The sequence below is a fragment of the Neoarius graeffei genome, chromosome 28, assembly GCF_027579695.1.
Source record: "Neoarius graeffei isolate fNeoGra1 chromosome 28, fNeoGra1.pri, whole genome shotgun sequence".
Taxonomy (NCBI): Eukaryota; Metazoa; Chordata; class Actinopteri; order Siluriformes; family Ariidae; genus Neoarius; species Neoarius graeffei.
The window spans coordinates 20,555,338-20,574,874 of record NC_083596.1 but is presented as its reverse complement, the minus strand read 5'-3'; the positions used below and the strand labels follow the sequence as shown (position 1 = coordinate 20,574,874).

Here is a 19,537-nt window from a genome sequence, read left to right as displayed (position 1 = left end):
TGGAAAACAGTTTTCAAAATGGCGGTGCTGACACTTCATGTTTCGAAGTCTCGTGAAGATCGCGCGGATAAGCGACGCCTGCCGTGGACCAAACGAACTAAATTCAACATGACTAAAAAAACGAATAGGCCGATAAGTATATTTAATTGCAATTAGTTGCCAATACGAGTTACGATATAAGGTTACTAAAACCGAAAAAGTAATTGAATAACACGTTAAGAAATAAAGCAAGTTTAAAAATGACTTCGGATTTCCTTTAAAGATGTCAACGTATGCAAATGTTCCTAGGTCATGCTGTTTTTTTCTAGTATTAAAAATCAATTAATTTATTAATCTACGTACAGTGTATGTTATTTCTAATGGTTCATCATGTAAAGTCCAGGAGTATTTAAAGAATAAAAGATTGGCTTGAAACATCTCATCTCATTATCTCTAGCCGCTTTATCCTGTTCTACAGGGTCGCAGGCAAGCTGGAGCCTATCCCAGCTGACTACGGGTGAAAGGCGGGGTACACCCTGGACAAGTCGCCAGGTCATCACAGGGCTGACACATAGACACAGACAACCATTCACACTCACATTCACACCTACGGTCAATTTAGAGTCACCAGTTAACCTAACCTGCATGTCTTTGGACTGTGGGGGAAACCGGAGCACCCGGAGGAAACCCACGCGGACACGGGGAGAACATGCAAACTCCACACAGAAAGACCCTCGCCGGCCACGGGGCGGCTTGAAACATCCTAATTGTTAAATCGTAGTGTATTCGTGCGCCACCTCTGGGTTAGCCGTTATCTTTGGACTTAAGTGCTATAAGTTTAAGTGCTGGTAGGCCTTAATGAGTAAGTTTATGACCTAGATTTTAACAGCACATTATGTGTTTCTGCTTCACCAAATGGACCACATTTATCTCAAGCTCCGACACTGATGCGCTTGAAAGCAATTAATGAAAAGCTGCTGAGCATGTCAAAGTCACCTTTTCCTGTTCAAACTTTTGATATATATGTGAAGACAGTTTTATTCTCACGATCATATGAAGAAGACCTCTTACCTCTTTTGTGATAAAGGAGCTCAGTAGTGTCACCGCCGACCAGAAGAAGATGCCGCAGCTCAGAATGACCTTCCTGTTAAATCGGTCACCAAGGTAACCAAAGATGGGTGCCGCCACCATGAAACTACAGATGAAAACTGTGAGAGAAAATGAGAAATTTCACGAGATACAGTACAACACCTATTACACAGAATAGGTACACATAATAGCACTTTTTTTTTTCAAATCCAGAATCATGATAGATAGACAGATGAATGTGCTTCAGAGGTCTTCTTGTGCAAATCACATGAACCATTAGAGAAATTATATGAAAATTTTAAATGCATGTAGATCCTCCAATATCCATCAAACTTGGTACACTAATCTAACGTGGGAGGACAATTCAAGGCTTGATTCGGCTTTACAACCCACTCCCCTCCCACAAGCCCCTGCTGCTCTCTATCCTGTGTCCAAGCAACAGCTAGTCCAAGGTAGATACTTATGATCAAGGTTGTGAGAAGGTCTAGAAATTATTTCTCGTGTTCATGAGAAGTTTAATGAATGGATATTTGCTCACGATACACAATATGACACCTCAAATTACAGCTGTTATCTTCAGCGAAACTGCAGTTGCTACAAGAGCCATGAGTGTGCACTGAAACTCCACTGTTGGCATTTCATTTTCTCTATTGCTAGTTACAGAAAGAGGGATCTCGTGGAAACGGAAATGAAATTCAGTTTTCCAAAAGACAATGGGTTATGTGACTATAGAGACCAGCAACTACACTAGATGCTGACTTGATAACGCAAACAAGCAGGGTGACTCTGAATAGAAACAAAATAGGAAGAAGAAAATGAATTCACAATGCTGTCAGAATTGGACTGTGATCAGGGTGGAGTTATTTGTTTCGAGGCTTTAAAGTCTTAACAGCAGGAGTTAAATGTAAGCACCACTATTTCAACATGATCTCTGTAAAGATATAGTAAGAAACGGGTGTGTGCTCAATTCAACTTTAGTTGGATAGTATTTTTAACACTAGACAATTTCACAAAGCTGGTTTCCAGAAATCGGAATGCATACATGAGCAAACCAAAGGTAACGATGGCAATAAAACCCTCCCTGAAATGACACGAGGAACGAGAGATGAACCAAACTCAAAAGGGAACTCATCCTCTTCAGGGTGACACCGGATAGTAGGATTATAACTCATTACTTTAGTACAACTGGAAACAATACAAGATATCACATAGTACTGTATTGAAAAGATATTCAGTACAGCCTTTATGATTACAGCAGCAGTTCTTAGGTACAAGTCTATATTAAGAAAGCATAAGTCTTGGGCGTAAACTGTTTTTGGGAGGTTCAGTATAGTGACGCATCTTCAACCTCGACCAGAGTTCTACAGTATAACTCACGCACGGATGTGAAATGTCATGCTTACACAGTTGAACGTGACTAGTGTGAAGGACATAGATTTTCATATGACATTTTGCATATTTCTACGAGTCAACCAAACACTGTTGTTCAAAATCTGGTCCTGAAAGCTTCCCTTCTCAAGCCTGAGATAAAAAATAGATAATGCACCCAAGCTCTCATAAATCACGTTAACTACATTCTCATCTCATCTCATTATCTCTAGCTGCTTTATCCTTCTACAGAGTCGCAGGCAAGCTGGAGCCTATCCCAGCTGACTACGGGCGAAAGGCGGGGTACACCCTGGACAAGTCGCCAGGTCATCACAGGGCTGACACATAGACACAGACAACCATTCACACTCACATTCACACCTACGGTCAATTTAGAGTCACCAGTTAACCTAACCTGCATGTCTTTGGACTGTGGGGGAAACCGGAGCACCCGGAGGAAACCCACGCGGACACGGGGAGAACATGCAAACTCCGCACAGAAAGGCCCTGGCCGGCCACGGGGCTCGAACCCGGACCTTCTTGCTATGAGGCGACAGCGCTAACCACTACACCACCGTGCCGCCGTTAACTACGTTTTCCAAGTCAAAGTTCACATTGTATAACCACATTAAAGTCATTTGGTCAGCTAATTCATGCTAAAGTAGCTAGCAGTGACTTCAGGAAAAGTAGTCTGAAACTAAGATTTCTCTCTTTTTTTTGAGGTATAAAATATAATTTAGAGGTTGGGCTATGCAATATGTGTTAATTCAATCTTTTTGCTTTACTTTACCAAATTAACAGCCATTTCTTTCATGAATAGAGGTGCAAGTGCTAAGTATATATGCTAAGTAGCTTGCCAGAAAACAAAGCTAATGTTGGCAGTAAACAAAACCTTGATATATTTCATTAAGTTTGGATAGTTATAACAATCACTAAAAATATGACCATAAAAAATGGGACTCTGATACTAAACTCCTGCTGTGAGAAATTGAGCTAGCTTGCTAGCGCTTAACCAGTGAGCTAGCAACATGGCATAACAGGAGTGCGTTTTCTCATTATTAATCATCTTTTTTTTTTAAATGGAGATAAAGGTGAATTTATTATTCCACGTAGATTCACAGTTGAAAATTGTACATTCAGAGGTCCGGGACCGGTCAAAAGTCTGAACACACCTACTCATTCACAGGTTTTTCTGTATTTTGACTATTTTCTACATTGTAGAACAATAGTGAAGATGTTAAAATGATTAAATAACATAATGGGACATATATACAACTATGTGGTAAACAAAAAAGTGTTTAAAAAATCAGAACGTTTCATATTTTAGATTTTTCAAAGTAGCCAGCGTTTACCTTGATGTTTTGCACGCTATTGGTATTATCTTAACCAGCTTCATGAGGTAGTCACCTGGAATGCTTTTCAGTTAACAAATGTGCCTCGTCAAAAGTTAATCAGTGGACGAGTTTCTTGCCTTCTTAATGAGCGAGATCAAACAGGAAATAGTAAATAATAAAAATACAGTAAATAGCCCTATTCAGTACCGCAACTGTAGTAATCCGTATTATGTCAAGAATCACTCAACTAAGTAAAGTGAAATGACATCCATCGTTACTTTAAGATATGAAGTGGCTTTTAATTCATAAAAATAAAGAAAAAAATAACAACATTGAATTAGTAGGTGTGTCCAAACTTTTGATTGGTTCTGTAACTCATAGAACCCCATAGAAATGTGCAGCCCTGAGATATAAGCTATAAATGAGATTTATAAGGTACTTATTAAACAATCCTAAATACCAGTGACTTTTCCATTCATTGTATAATGTGAACTTGTTGACATGCAGTGCTTTAAAATAACCTACCGATTATATATTACTTCTCTCTTCTAAATATTGATGACTGCTTTGGATTTGTGATAGCTTTCCAATTTTTTGAGAAAAGCTACAATTACCAATGCTGTAAGCACTAACAGTGTGTTGTTTTTGGTTGATGGAGCAAGGCTTTGGGCAAAAAGGAGAAATGCTCTGGTGTCCGCAAGACTCATTTTGTAAAATAATGGGTTAAGCTTGTAAACTTCTAGTTATACTGTATTGTGGTTTTAACTCCTGCGGTCTGTTTAGGTCAAAGTGCTTTGCTTCGAAAGTGGAACCATCACATGGTGCGTGTTTTAACATGAAATGTATATCTTTGACTTAGGTTCATATTAAAAAGTGATCGTATTTATGATAAAAAGCACTGCTTTTTCTCTGTAAGTCAAAGTAAATATGAAACATGCTGCATATTAAAGTATTCCAAGCATCTGTTTCTGAACGTACTTGCAATCCACAGGATGGACACAAACGAGTTCCTGTGTTTGTCTCAGCCCTGTATATCTCATCAATGTGTCATCAGTGTTTATAATACATCAACTTAACATCCTCATACCATCATCAGACAACATTAACACCGATTGTTTTTGGTGTGATGCCATGTGTCATTGAGTAAGATGGGGACTTACAGTGAACTTCTTCCTAATAGTCTCGGTGACTAATTTGTGATTAATGTCCAAAGTGATGGGCAAGGTGTGTCTAAGTAATGTACAACACCCTGAATAGAAACTACGTACATGATTGTTATTGTATTATGGAAGGAAATGTTTACATATGTACTTCCTCATCTGTATTATGTATCGTGTCTCTGGTATATTTTGTAATGCCAAATTAGCTTATGTGCCCTGTTCTGGTTTACTGGACTGCTAAAAAGCTTTTAGTCCATTTTGTTCGGATGAAATGCAAAAACAAAAAAAAGTAGCTTGTGGAAAATTGCAATGATAGATCCTACTACATGACCTATTACTAACGATGCTTTAAAGGAGAACAAAATTCTATTTCTCATTTTATTAAATATACGAATGCATTTTTGATCGCTAGTTTGTCATTGCTATAGCAAGATATGAGTGTTTGAAATATGCTATGTAATATATCAGTCCATATGTTAAAGCAATGGCCGTAAACGAGGTTCGTTGAGACCTGTGCGAGACATCGTAGGATGGAAGTAAAATGTACAGCGGAAATCAAAGTGACAAACGTTGTCAAAAGACGCGCGCGCCCTCTTTCGAATGCTGATGATGTAATCAAGCCGAAAGTTTAGTTTGTTCTGATAGCAATCAGGAAAGTTTGAAAAACAGTAGGCAGTAATCGTCATTTAAACTCGTTTTTGTGCAATATTTCGTTTGGGAAAACAGTTTTCAAAATGGCGGCAACGACACCTGGCTGACACTTGATGTTTCGAAGTCTCGCACAAGTCTCGTGAAGATCACGCGGATAAGCGACGCCTGCCGTGGACCAAACGAACTAAATTCAACGTGGCTAAAAACCGAATAATATTTAATTGCCAATATGAGTCACGATATAAGAAATAAAGCAAGTTTAAAAATGACTTTAGTTCTCCTTTAATAGTTATTAATAGATAAATTGACACATTTTCTAACATTAGATACCCAAGTGTATTGACTTGACTTGGAGCAATAAATCAGGGTCCAACTATACGTATATACGAATCAAACTGAGTGTGAAATTTCATTGCGATGCAAAATTAATCAATTGCATTTGCTCTAACTGCATCTACGTGTTCCAGTCGTCAAAGTACCAAACTCAATATGCTATTCTCTTAATCGCCTCCCAAACTCTCCACTTGCACATGAGAGACTCTTCAGTAAGCACTTGCGTGTCAAACGTGCATAGAGGTAGTGACAGACAGAAGACGCAGAAGTGTTAAAAGTGTGTTATCTGCCTAACCTCCCATTAACCTAAGGTCTGATACTTGGTTTTCTGGTAATGTCTCTGATAATGACTTCGACTCCCTGTGTGCACTCACATGGGGAATCTTGGTGTGCGAGGACCCAAAAGACATCAGAAATGAATGCAAGATGAGGCTGATACAAGATGACAATACAGTATGTGCTCCTAAAATATTCATCACCTTGCATTGTTTAACAATGCCAAAGCATGAGTATTCGTTCAAGAAGCTGGGCTTCTTTGTTTAAGATGTAAAGCTATGCATGACACTCGGACTCACCCTGGATTCCCAGCTGATGAAGAAGACCTGGGTGTTTCTCTCTACCTAAGCTTCCTAACTCCACAACGGATAGTTACGCCCATTTTGCTAAATGTCACAGACGTTGTTTCATTCTGAAAATATGTTTAACATGAAACAGAACTGGGTATAAATGCGCAGGAGCTAAGCTGCCACAATTAGAAAACTTAAACCACTTCATTAAAAGGATGGAAAAAAAAATACCACAGTTCAAGGCTTTCGGAATGTAACCATGACTTAAAATAAGATGGCACAACCCAGGAATGCTCTTGTCCATCCACATTAGCAAAAGAGAAAAAGGCTCAGTACACACCTTTTCTCCACCCATTCCGATCAAATTTTGCCTCACCAGAACATGACATGCATGCATTAAATATTTCTCACCCTGTTTGATGGTTATGAGAAAACTGTTTGTTTAATTCCGGTCATAATGCCCCCATTGTGTCCTCCGTCACAGACGAACTTTTAATAAAGACAGTGCAGATCCTTTCTAGGTTGTTCTGACCTGAAGCTATCCGGCTCATTAGCGCGGCTATCCGGCTAGACGCTAGTCTTCTCCTTATTTCAGTAATACCTCGGTTATTTGGCTAGCTTGACCTGTCCATCTAGTAGATTTATTATAGGAAATGTGAGGTCAGCACACCTTCCAAGAATGAGCACTCATGATTTCCCTTCAACATCTTTTCATGTCACTTGGCATTTTTTGCTGCACTACTTCAAATTCCTTTTCCAGTTCCTGGGAATAAAAAAAAAATAGTATCTGTTTTATAACACTTTACTTCAACCCTTAACATATGACTTATTAACCGAGCGCAAAGTCTTTACGGGAAAATATCAGACCAAGGCCGTGACGGCATGGCCCGAGCCTCGCATACGGGATATTTTCCCGTAAAGACCAAGCAAGCGAGTTTATATGGCTCTTTTTTATTTCTAAGATTACAATAGATGGTCGTTATAATGAGTCACGTCATATTTGTAACATAGTTGAGTCACGCATGCAGAATAAACGGCTAGCGATTTCAAAACCGAATTTGTTAGCGGTTTCTGAATGCTCTTCGTTGCTTATTTCTTGAATAACTCAGTGACTCTTGTTTGTCTTGTGTTTCGGCTGTTTTTGATTCCATTTTGATTTCCAGTTAATTTTTTTCGTTTTGTTTTTGTTACCTCACCTGCTACGGTGTAAGCAGGCGAGGTGTTGTTTTCAGTGGGGTTTCTTTGTTTTATTTTTAATGATATTATGGGAAAACGGCTGGACCAATCTTCATGAAACTTTCAGGATAGACGGGCATTGGTCTCAAATAGAACCTCCAACATTTTGGGGATCATCCGGTCAAGGTCAAGGTTTTTGTGGCTACTGTTTCATATAGAGGTGGTAGCCACTATGCCGTCATGCTGTAAGAGTGTAACAATCGCGCAGTACGGTGTGAGAGCAGTACGGTGTGTTCTGATTGGCTGAGAGCAGCAGAGAATCAGAATCAGAACCATGTTTATAGAGATCTTGCAGTCACGTGACCGGAAAGTACACAGCCGCCATCTTGTCGGTCAACAGCACAGCTGAATATTGCTGCACTCGTGTACAGAATGGATCAGTTTCAACCGACGGACTACATGGCTCATTGTTCTAATGAACAGATAACTAGATATATGTCTAAAATAAACGATCTACAGATTAGTGACCCTTATGGCTTACCGGACGGAGTTTTCACGACCGTGTCAGTGGATATGGAACTGCCAGAGGTGGAATACCCGGACGTGTATAATTACTTCATTAACTTTCCCTCGCTGTTCAGTGGTGAAGCACTGCGTGCTTATAAATCTCTGGACAGTTATCTCTACAGAAATTCAGGATTTGTCATCGACTCAGATGTGGCATCTTGTAAACAAGAAAATGATCCTCACTGGATGGGTAAGTCACTTAAGTATTGAGTATAGCACTGACCAGCCGATTATAGAATAGAATAAGGTAATTCCAGCTGTAATTCCAAATCGTCCGTCTTGTTTACATGGATCTGGCGTTGGAAAGGTAGAGCAGTGGAGATTTGAGTGGCTGTTTTCTGAGCTTAGTCAACAGGCCGGCTCTGCAGCCTCGCTTTTGCTTCCGCTCCGGGCGCCGCCTCCTTAGCTTTGCTTCCAATAACAATCCACGGAGACCCCGCTGGTCTCGCTATCTCGTCCGGAATTTTTTTTTTTCTCGTCCGGAATGTTGTGCATGCAATGGAAATCGCTACAAACCGTCATTTTCTGCTGGAAACCAATGTCCAGTAAGTCCATACGGTTGTAGTGGATATTGAAGTCCGGTACAGACGAACAACATGCAAAAATACACACAAAAAACATAAAAAACGTGCACAGGTAGGGAGAGCTTGTAGCCGCAGCTGTTGTAGCAGAATTGTATATAGTAGGGTTTTCCAGAAGAAAAGGCAGAAGTAGAACCAGAAGTAGAAGTAGAAGGCGGAAATATGGCGTTTGACCGACAAGATGGCGTCTGTCACAATCTGGATCGGCTGTGACGTTACATGCAAGTGCTCCATTGGCCAAGTATGTTCACACACAAGGTCAATGTCACCAAAAAGGTCAAAATTTGTTTTTTCGCGATATCTTCCTTCATATTCATCATAAGTGCTACCAGGCGAGGTTTGTTTTGCCGGACAACACTTGTTTTTGTTTGTTTTTTGCAACATTGAAAGCCAGCGCCTTGGACAGAAAGTCCGTAATCGCCCACGGGCATTACGGGAAAATTCTGCCTGCCAAGGAACCAATCAGAGCGCACGATTTTACCAGAAGTAGCTCATGCCATATAATAAGACTCTTTATAACTAGTTTATCATATATTTACATAGTCCATTATGGTGCTGTCATAGACGTGGTAATTTATAATTATGCATGTGTGGCATTTCTTATTACGTTCATACGGTGTTATAAGATATTGTCGTTAAGTTTAGGTCATAAGAGTAACTGACACTTCTACTGTCATCCTGGATATAAACTGTCATACCAATTTGTGAAACTAAATATCTCCTTTGGCATACTGATGACCGAATTGAAGAACATGTTAATGTTCTGTGTCATCTTCAAGTCATCTTTTGCTAAAAAGATGACTAAGATCTCTGCTGGAAAGATGACAGATTTTTAGTCACTCCTTTATCTCCTTTACATGAACGAAAACATGCTTCAGCGTGTTGCTTAAACAATTGCGTTGTATACTCGTGACGTAAAAAGGGTTATTAATAGGGTCGATATCTTTTATACATTATCACACTCCTCACTGTCTTCCTGTTTCTTGTGAAAAGTAGGCCATTGTCTTTTTGGTTTATTTATATCATTATAGCAAAGACCTACTGCTGTGCCATTAGCTTTGGATTAAAAAAAAAAAACACACACACTTTGGTGCATCCATGCTTTCTTCATGTTTTCTGCATACATCCTCATAGGTTATGATAGTGTTTATTCTGTGAAGACTCATTGCACTAGGAAGGAGGAGGGCACGGCTTTGAACACTGCAGGACAATGGACTGTAATGAACTTTAGTTTGAAACAAAAATAAAAAGAGAACAGTCCGGTCAATGCCTGTTGTTTCAGCCAGTTTGAGTCAATTGTGTGACCGCCATAATCAATAGAGATTCTACAGCAGGCATATTTAGAAAGCCGAAGGTTTTTGCAATGTTTCTGTTACGAACAGGACTCAGGCGATGGTCGAGGTCACGAAGTCTGTCACATTTTTCTGTCACAAAATTTGTCCCAAAGTCCGTCACATTTTTTTTTGCATCACTTGTTCGTCTTTCTGATCCTTATCATCAACTTCCAATTCTTTCGACATTTGCACTGCATCTTCCTCCATCGATGGCCAAGATGATCGATGATCCATGTGCAAGACAAATCCAGAATTCAAATTCAAACAGCAACTGGCAAACACGCAAAGGCAGTAATATCCGAATCAAGGCCAAATCCAAACAGTAGTCAACAGGGAAGACAAGGATCAAAGCTGACTGAGACCAATAAAGGTTGGCAAGACTTCGCAATGAGGTAATGCCTGCATTGGACTTTTTAATGGGGGTTGTGTGTGGGGGGGCAGTATTATCACAAGTTGATGTGTCGCAAAAACAGCCTTAATCAAAGTCCTTCCTACACCATTCATGGCGCGTTTGGTGGTGCCGATCTCTGTTTCGTAGCCCTCAGCCTCTCGCCTATATTACATAGCTGGGGTTACAGTGGGGGGCTAGTCCTCTGGTAACCATGAGAGTTTGACTCCCTACTCGCATCTGTATTCCAGCGTGCCTTGCCAGATGGCAGTTGGCACCATTTTTATGATGGTCTTTGGTATGACCTGACCAGGCGTAGAACTCGCGATCTCCTGATCGAGAGGCAGACATGCTAACCACTAGGCCACTTGCCTTATTAATGCAGATTAATATATCCATCCATCCATTATCCCTAACCGCTTATCCTGTGCAGGGTCGCAGGCAAGCTGGAGCCTATCCCAGCTGACTATGGGTGAGAGGCGGGGTACACCCTGGACAAGTTACCAGATGGGCTGACACAAACAACCATTCACACTCACACTCACACCTACGGTCAATTTAGAGCCACCAGTTAACCTAACCGCATGTCTTTGGACTGTGGGGGAAACCGGAGCACCCGGAAGAAACCCATGCAGACATGAGGAGAACATGCAAACTCCACACAGAAAGGCCCTCGCCGGCCACTGGGCTCGAATCCAGAACCTTCTTGCTGTGAGGCGACAGTGCTAACCACTACACCGCCATGCCGCCAGATTAATATATATAATAATACGAACAACAACAATACACTAAACAGTCAGAGGTTGAATGTAATTTGCATGCTCAAATTGTCAATAATGCTAATGTTTTGAGAATTGCTAATTATCGTCAAAGTTATAGCCAATCATAGCTATAACAATATTGTAGTAATTAAATATCCCATGCACTAAGAGGCTCCGGTTGAAATTATGGATTCTCTGAGGTCACTGGTGTAGTACTACTTTGTGAGGGGTGCAGCCCTGAAGAAAACGGTACTATGCCAGTCACCTGAGACAATCCATAATTTCAACTTTAGCCTCTCAGTGCATGGTATATTAGATTTATATCCCTCATCAAAAAATTCCAAACTAAAAGCGTTAAAATTGAATCTCGGCATAAACTCACTGGAGGCAGCCATGTTTGTTTAAATCAGAGCAACCTTCGACCTGCATATGTGCAGTGTACCATGCTATCGCCTGCCTCGCTAGGCATGATCATGATCCGTAGATCTACACACGCAGAAATGCTCACGGAGCCACAGCTGTGACTCGAGTTGGCCATATAGCGTTAAATTGTGACGTCGGTTCATGGTATATCCAGGATATACCATGACTGACTCACACCGTATCCATTTTTTTTTTAATGCTTAATCAATTGTGGAACTGTTTTATGTCACGTGAGCCATCTTTGACCAATCCCTGCACAGGAATTTTTTGATGAGCGATATAACATGTTCTAGCCAATGTGAGGAAGCTTGTCTCATAAACTTACTGATCATTATTTACTGTATATTCTGCAGAAAATCTTCACTTGCTAAATATAAAATTGTTTTTATTTCTGCAGTTACTGTGCTGCGACAGTAAAAAGGAGTCATTGTAATTAACTTCAGCATTATCTGACATGGACCTTAATAATACCATGACGACTGGACATCCTGTGACAAACTTAATTGCTCTAAATCTTTAACACTGATTCAGATAGTGGTGTGCAAATCACGATTATAACACTGCACGCTATAATTATCTCATCTCATCTCATTATCTCTAGCCGCTTTATCCTTCTACAGGGTCGCAGGCAAGCTGGAGCCTATCCCAGCTGACTATGGGCGAAAGGCGGGGTACACCCTGGACAAGTCGCCAGGTCATCACAGGGCTGACACATAGACACAGACAACCATTCACACTCACATTCACACCTACGCTCAATTTAGAGTCACCAGTTAACCTAACCTGCATGTCTTTGGACTGTGGGGGAAACCGGAGCACCCGGAGGAAACCCACGCGGACACGGGGAGAACATGCAAACTCCGCACAGAAAGGCCCTCGCCGGCCCCGGAGCTCAAACCCAGGACCTTCTTGCTGTGAGGCGACAGCGCTAACCACTACACCACCGTGCCGCCACGCTATAATTAAATAACTATTATTTTACATCCCTCTGTAACTAAAAGATTATTTGTATGGATTCCAGTGTTTGCCATTTGATATCTTATGATACTTCGTTTCTTTCCCCCACACCTCCTCAAAGAGCTTGTGTAATGACTGATGTTCACATAAATACTTCATATTCACATTACTGATTCGCTGTGATGTAACGAACACGGAGAGTATATCATGTCTTGCTTTTGCAAAAAGCTCTGTGATCTTTCCCAGCATGCATTAAACCGTGACTTAAATGTATATATACATACCATATATATATATTTATATATTTATATATAAACAGACTTCTGTCTTGAGTCAACTCTGACATTTCTGGCACATTCTGATCTGTCACCCTCCAGGGCGAGAATCTTTTTTTAACTGCATAACAACCACTGTCACATGCATAACTTAATGCTTAATCAACTGCTTTAAACTAATGTGACACCACATGAAACATTTTGTAAGCTGTTCTTCCCACAACACCTGTACCAGCTTGAAGCCGAAACTGGCACCGTTTCATTTATCGCTCTAATACCTGCAGTATTCAAACAATGATGATGCACACTGCACACGTGCCACGGCTCCAGAGGAAGGCCAGCATGAATTAAGGCCATTACTGTAATTACACGATTTAAAGCGCATACCTGAGGAGGAGCGGGAGCTGATGAGATGATTACAAGGGTTTACTCAGGGTGATGTACAGTTCACCCACATGTGTTTGTATTGTGTGGGTGTAGACGTTGGTTTAAGGCTAGGAGATGTGTTTTTAGTACTGGGGTATAGTGTTCAGGTCTCGATCTCAAATCCTTCAGGATGGTTTTTCATTCCCAGGATTTATAATGCTTTAATTGTAACGTGTCACATTAAAAAAAAATCCTGAAGATTCCTAATTCAGAGATGCCAACATTGACAAATGAAAAAGACTAGCATTTCCGAGTGCAGCAAGGCTTCCTATTAGACCGGGGGTCTGAGGACTGCCGAGGCCCCCAGAAATCAAATTTCAGGAAAGCTCAGAGATGCAGTCTAGGCCATCTTGAGCTACTTTTTGAGGAAAATAAATGAGTTTGGTTCCAAAACGCAATAAACATCAAATTTGAAAAATTTAAACTCCCACCACCAAACCATCAGCAATTATCATATCTTACTCGTACCATATTCAGTTTTGGCGAAAACATCTCATCTCATCTCATTATCTCTAGCCACTTTATCCTGTTCTACAGGGTCGCAGGCAAGCTGGAGCCTATCCCAGCTGACTACGGGCGAAAGGCGGGGTACACCCTGGACAAGTCGCCAGGTCATCACAGGGCTGACACATAGACACGGACAACCATTCACACTCACATTCACACCTACGGTCAATTTAGAGTCACCAGTTAACCTAACCTGCATGTCTTTGGACTGTGGGGGAAACCGGAGTACCCGGAGGAAAGCCACGCAGACACGGGGAGAACATGCAAACTCCACACAGAAAGGCCCTCGCTGGCCACGGGGCTCGAACCCGGACCTTCTTGCTGTGAGGCGACAGCGCTAACCACTACACCACCGTGCCGCCCATGGCCTTTCATTCCAAAACGCAAAAAGCACCATCACTGATGTTTCTCAAAACCAGACATATCCATTTGACCAATCAGAGGCCGCCATTGGTGTGAAGTCTTCTAAGATGGCTGTGCCCATGAAGTAGGAAATCGCCTTGGCACTTCTCGTATTTATTGGACAATTTCACGCTGAATTATGAATAATTTTGATAAAATAATCTAAAAAAAACATTATTTGTCATGAAAGAACATGGTTAAATGCACTTTAAATAGAAAGAGATATGTGGCATTTTGGGGGGAAATGCTGTGGCATGGATATGTAGCGACTTGACAAAAAAATAATTACTTGGTTCAGTTAAAAGTGGTTAATTAGTTCTGGATTTCATTTTTGAACTTTATTATCATTAAGGAGTTAGTCAATAAATTTTAAAACCGGATACAGTGGTTTTCCTTTTATCACTTCCCGTAATCAGAAAAAGTGATTTTTCTCGAAACGATGGAATTGGATATATAGTGTTTTGGAACCAAACTCTTCAAATGCAGGGTTTACTGTATGGTATAAGCTCAATTATCCAAACTCTCTGGGCGGAAAAAAGTTTGGCTAACTAAGAGGATGTTCAGATAAAAGGGGTTCAGGTAACGGAGCTTGTACTGTAATACAGTGTTTCAGTAGTTTCATCATGATCAACAACAAAAGCCAGAGTAAAAGACACAAGATTTATGTCTAGATCTTTCAATAACAACAAAATTATTAATACTGTATTTACTTCCTGAACTGTGCACCAGTCTATGTAATACTGGACTTAACTTTTTGTTGTCTCGACAGCTGATTTGTAGGGATTGTGTTTGGTGGTTTTCGTGTGGCGGTACATATCGCTCCTCTCCCCATGTCGTACGCTGAAATTGCGCCTATACAGAGTACAGTAGGCGTGGTGATTGTCCAGTTTTGACTGTACAATACACGGCTGTGTATTTAGCTAGAAACTGCTGTTCACATAGCCTCCTCTTTTTAGGCTGAGACTCCATCCATCATTCACAATCCATGGCACTAGTTTGTCAGAAAATTTCAAAGTTTCAGTTCCGGGACACAACTGACGAAGGCAGTTTGCTTCGTCAAGCGACTATGCATCACTACTGCATGTTTCTGAGCAATGCATTTAACAGGCATTCTGATTGGCCGAGAGCATGAATCAGGTCACCTCTTGGCCAATCACAATGCAGCTAAATTCCAGGAATTATTCGAATCAGTGTAAACAATGGCACGTCAACAGTCCGAACGCTGAAAATATGTTGATTTGATCGATACACGGACAACCAGTGTATGAAAAACATTATTTTCAGGTCTACAAGTAGCACCGTAATCATGCTTCAAATCCGTAGCCACTACGCCCAAATCGCACATGTTGGCATCTCTGCTAGTGTACAAATAGCTACGGAGGTTTAGGATACATTTGTAGAAGTAGTACGTGACCTCATTACTACAAAGTCAACCAAAATCCAACCACATCACCACTGTTCTATAGTGTATCCTCCACAGCAGATTGGATATGCTATGGAACAGATTAGGGTGCTCTCGTTCTTCCTTTATTTATTTATTTATTTATTTAAGTTTTTACCTAACGCTTGCTTTGTGTTTCATCAGCTTTGCGCGTTCCTGTCTTATTCAGCCGCGAAGCACGGTGTACACCTTTCAAAGCTTCTTTCCGTTCTACTTACTTGACGGATTGATTTAAAAGCGTTAGTTTAACATTTACATTTTCTTATAGGAAGCTAATGTCATCTGACAATCCATAACTCATACTTGATATTCATGAGTGTGTGTCAGTATATAAGTGGGAGCTGCCATGTAGGCAGTTGATGACTAAGCACACACACACTCCAATGCCAGATTAGAGCCTTTCCATTTCATTTTTTTTTTTTTGGACATGTTACTATGACAACACAGGAGGTGGTACCTGTGCGTATGTGTGAATACATGCACGTGTATGTGTGGGCTTGGGTTCGCTTTGTTGTTGGTCTCACAACTGCACTTCTTTGTCCACTCATTCGCAGCCTTGCCATCAAGCAGAAGTACACGGAGACTCGCAGCCTTTCCCGGTAGCGAATAGTGGCCTGTTTGCATAGTGCTAATTGATTTTTGGATACAAGCATGTTTGTGGGTGTTTGGGTAGAAGGCTCATCGTGACTAGGCGCACGGTTTGGCAGGAAACCTTAAGCCTGGATGTAGTTCATACAAGGGAGAAAAAAAATCCTGCTAGAAACATGCTGTATTATACATACAGGACACTTTTTCGATGGAATAAAAACATATGTTCTATTCCCTTCTAGCAGGTTTCATTCATTTGGTTTGATAGCATGCAATGTTAGCATATCGCTTATCCTATGTGTATTACATCACTCTACCCAATGGAGAACGAGCGTTGAATATGGTTTACGATATTGCATGGTTGTCAAGACATGTCATGTGTCGGAGATGTAAAATTTCCACGCTTGCGAGTGACTGGCAATTTGTAGACAAACATGGCCACCAGGTTTGCTTTGTTAAATACGGAAGATTTTGAGAGAATTTTGAAAGAAAAAGACACTTTGAACACCCGAAAGGAATGTGTGTATGTATGTATGCCTCATCTCATCTCATCATCTGTAGCCGCTTTATCCTGTTCTACAGGGTCGCAATCAAGCTGGAGCCTATCCAGGCTGACTACGGGCGAAAGGCAGGGTACACCCTGGACAAGTCGCCAGGTCATCACAGGGCTGACACATAGACACAGACAACCATTCACACTCACATTCACACCTACGGTCAATTTAGAGTCACCAGTTAACCTAACCTGCATGTCTTTGGACTGTGGGGGAAACCAGAGCACCCGGAGGAAACCCACGGGGAGAACATGCAAACTCCGCACAGAAAGGCCCTCGTCGGCCACGGGGCTCGAACCCGGACCTTCTTGCTGTGAGGCGACAGCGCTAATCACTACACCACCGTGCCACCCCATGTATGTATGTATTATTATTATATTGGCTGGCTTGTTTTCATGGTATATCAGATATATTCCATTCAGCTTTGACTCATTCAGCATCATGCTAGCTGAATGGAATATATCTGCTATACCACAAAAAAAAAGCCAGGCAATATTATTTAAATATTTGACTTCATGTTTGAGTTGGAAAGATGTCATTAAACCATTAGAATTTTTACAAATGTGAACTCAATTCAAGTCAGTGGCCTTGTTCCAGTTGTTTTGAATGCTGCTTTGTCCCGTTCCCATTGTGAGGAACCTTGGTTATTGGGTACCATTTTGAATCATGAACAGGGGTATCCTGATGTTTCTATGTAGAACCTTCATCCATCCATTATCTGTAGCCGCTTTATCCCGTGCAGGATCACGGGCAAGCTGGAGCCTATCCCAGCTGACTATGGGCGAGAGGCGGGGTACACCCTGGACAAGTCACCAGATCATCGCAGGGCTGACACATAGACAAACAACCATTCACATTCACGGTCAATTTAGAGCCACCAATTAGCTTAACCTGCATGTCTTTGGACTGTAGGGGAAACCGGAGCACACGGAGGAAACCCACGCAGACACGGGGAGAACATGCAAACTCTACACAGGAAGGCCCCCATCGGCCACTGGGATCGAACCCAGGACCTTCTTGCTGTGAGGCGACCGTGCTAACCACTACACCACCATGGAGAACTTTACTGTTCACTTTTCAGAAAAGGTTCCAAGTAGAACCTCCCTTGAAGTTGTCATGGCCATGTTAAGCACATTATTGACTGCTGCACTTGCATGTTTCAGAGTTCCTCCTTGAAGACATCTCGGATCAGTGAGAACCGATCACTTGTCAGCAAACTTGCCACACACACAGCACTGTTCTGCCATTCACTAAGTGATTAAAATCTCCTTTTATCTGCTATGAATAAACCATTGCCACACACCCTGGTGCTGAAGAAACTGCCGTGACTGAGACAAGAGCTAGCTGTCTCAAAGTCTGGATGAATTACCCAATGAAAGCATCACACAATGCGGCAGAGATAAAATCTACAGAGGAGAAAGTCCAAGCGAGGACTGAGGTCTTCACACATCTTGTTTCAATATTTTGCTCTCCTAATCAGATTTTTCTCAAGGAGATAAGACTGTTTGCTATTGAATGCTGCAAATGACTTCAGTCCTGTTTGGTTAGACGTCAGGGTCGGCATGTTTGATTTCATGGCGTAAAAATGATATCACAGAAGCAGTGTTTTGAGTATTTAGGGCAGCAGACAGACAGAACAATGAGTAATACTATATTCAAAGCCTTACACATGCCTTGACATGTTTGCTTACTAACATTTGCAACTTTAAGGTGTGTGTGTGTGTTAACCGACTGTCAGAAATAAAGTGCACCTCCATTACTTGCCGTTCCTTCCGAGTGTCTCGGTGCTTTATATTTGCCTAGCTATGCACAAGTTCCCTATGATTAAATTATCATTGTAAACATTTTTATTATTATTACGTGGCGGCACGGTGGTGTAGTGGTTAGCGCTGTCGTCTCACAGCAAGAAGGTCCTGGGTTCGAGCCCCGGGGCCGGCGAGGGCCTTTCTGTGTGGAGTTTGCATGTTCTCCCCGTGTCCGCGTGGGTTTCCTCCGGGTGCTCCGGTTTCCCCCACAGTCCAAAGACATGCAGGTTAGGTTAACTGGTGACTCTAAATTGACCGTAGGTGTGAATGTGAGTGTGAATGGTTGTCTGTGTCTATGTGTCAGCCCTGTGATGAGCTGGCGACTTGTCCAGGGTGTACCCCGCCTTTCGCCCGTAGTCAGCTGGGATAGGCTCCAGCTTGCCTGCGACCCTGTAGAAGGATAAAGCGGCTAGAGACAACGTGTGTGATGTGTATTATTATTACTACCCCAAAGCTACATTCTGCCCCGGAGTCCATCCATCTTTCTTTTTAAAAGATATCTGTTCTAGAGTAGCAAAGTGTGTTAATTGTGCTAATTATTCAAAATATTCTAAATGTATTTCTTCATGGCCAGGGGACATAAAATACCATTTTCCATAAACTTCTGCAGCGAACTCAAAAGTCAGGATGGATTTAAAATCATGCTGTGAAGTGATTATATTCTTTATTATAAGACGTATAATAAAAAAAATTAGCAAATCTTTTTTTTCTGTCTGTAGTAGCCTTATATGTAGGAGTCTTGAAAAAATAATCGGAAGTATAAGTAAGCTTAATTACAGTGATGGCTCAATGAGTTACTGATCAGTATGTCAGGGGTTCAAGCCCCATCACTACCAAGCTGCCATTGTTGGGCCCTTACGCAAGGCCCTTAA

At 41.4% G+C, this 19,537-nt stretch overlaps 1 protein-coding gene across 1 annotated transcript in view; it reads right to left on the bottom strand.

Annotated features, from left to right (window-relative positions):
* Window positions 1-19,537, bottom strand: part of spns2 (SPNS lysolipid transporter 2, sphingosine-1-phosphate) — a 125,721-nt gene that overhangs the window by 50,439 nt on the left and 55,745 nt on the right. The window contains exon 3 of the mRNA XM_060912930.1: window positions 1,051-1,187. Coding sequence (XP_060768913.1) covers window positions 1,051-1,187 — 137 coding nt within the window. The remainder of the gene's footprint in view (window positions 1-1,050; window positions 1,188-19,537) is intronic.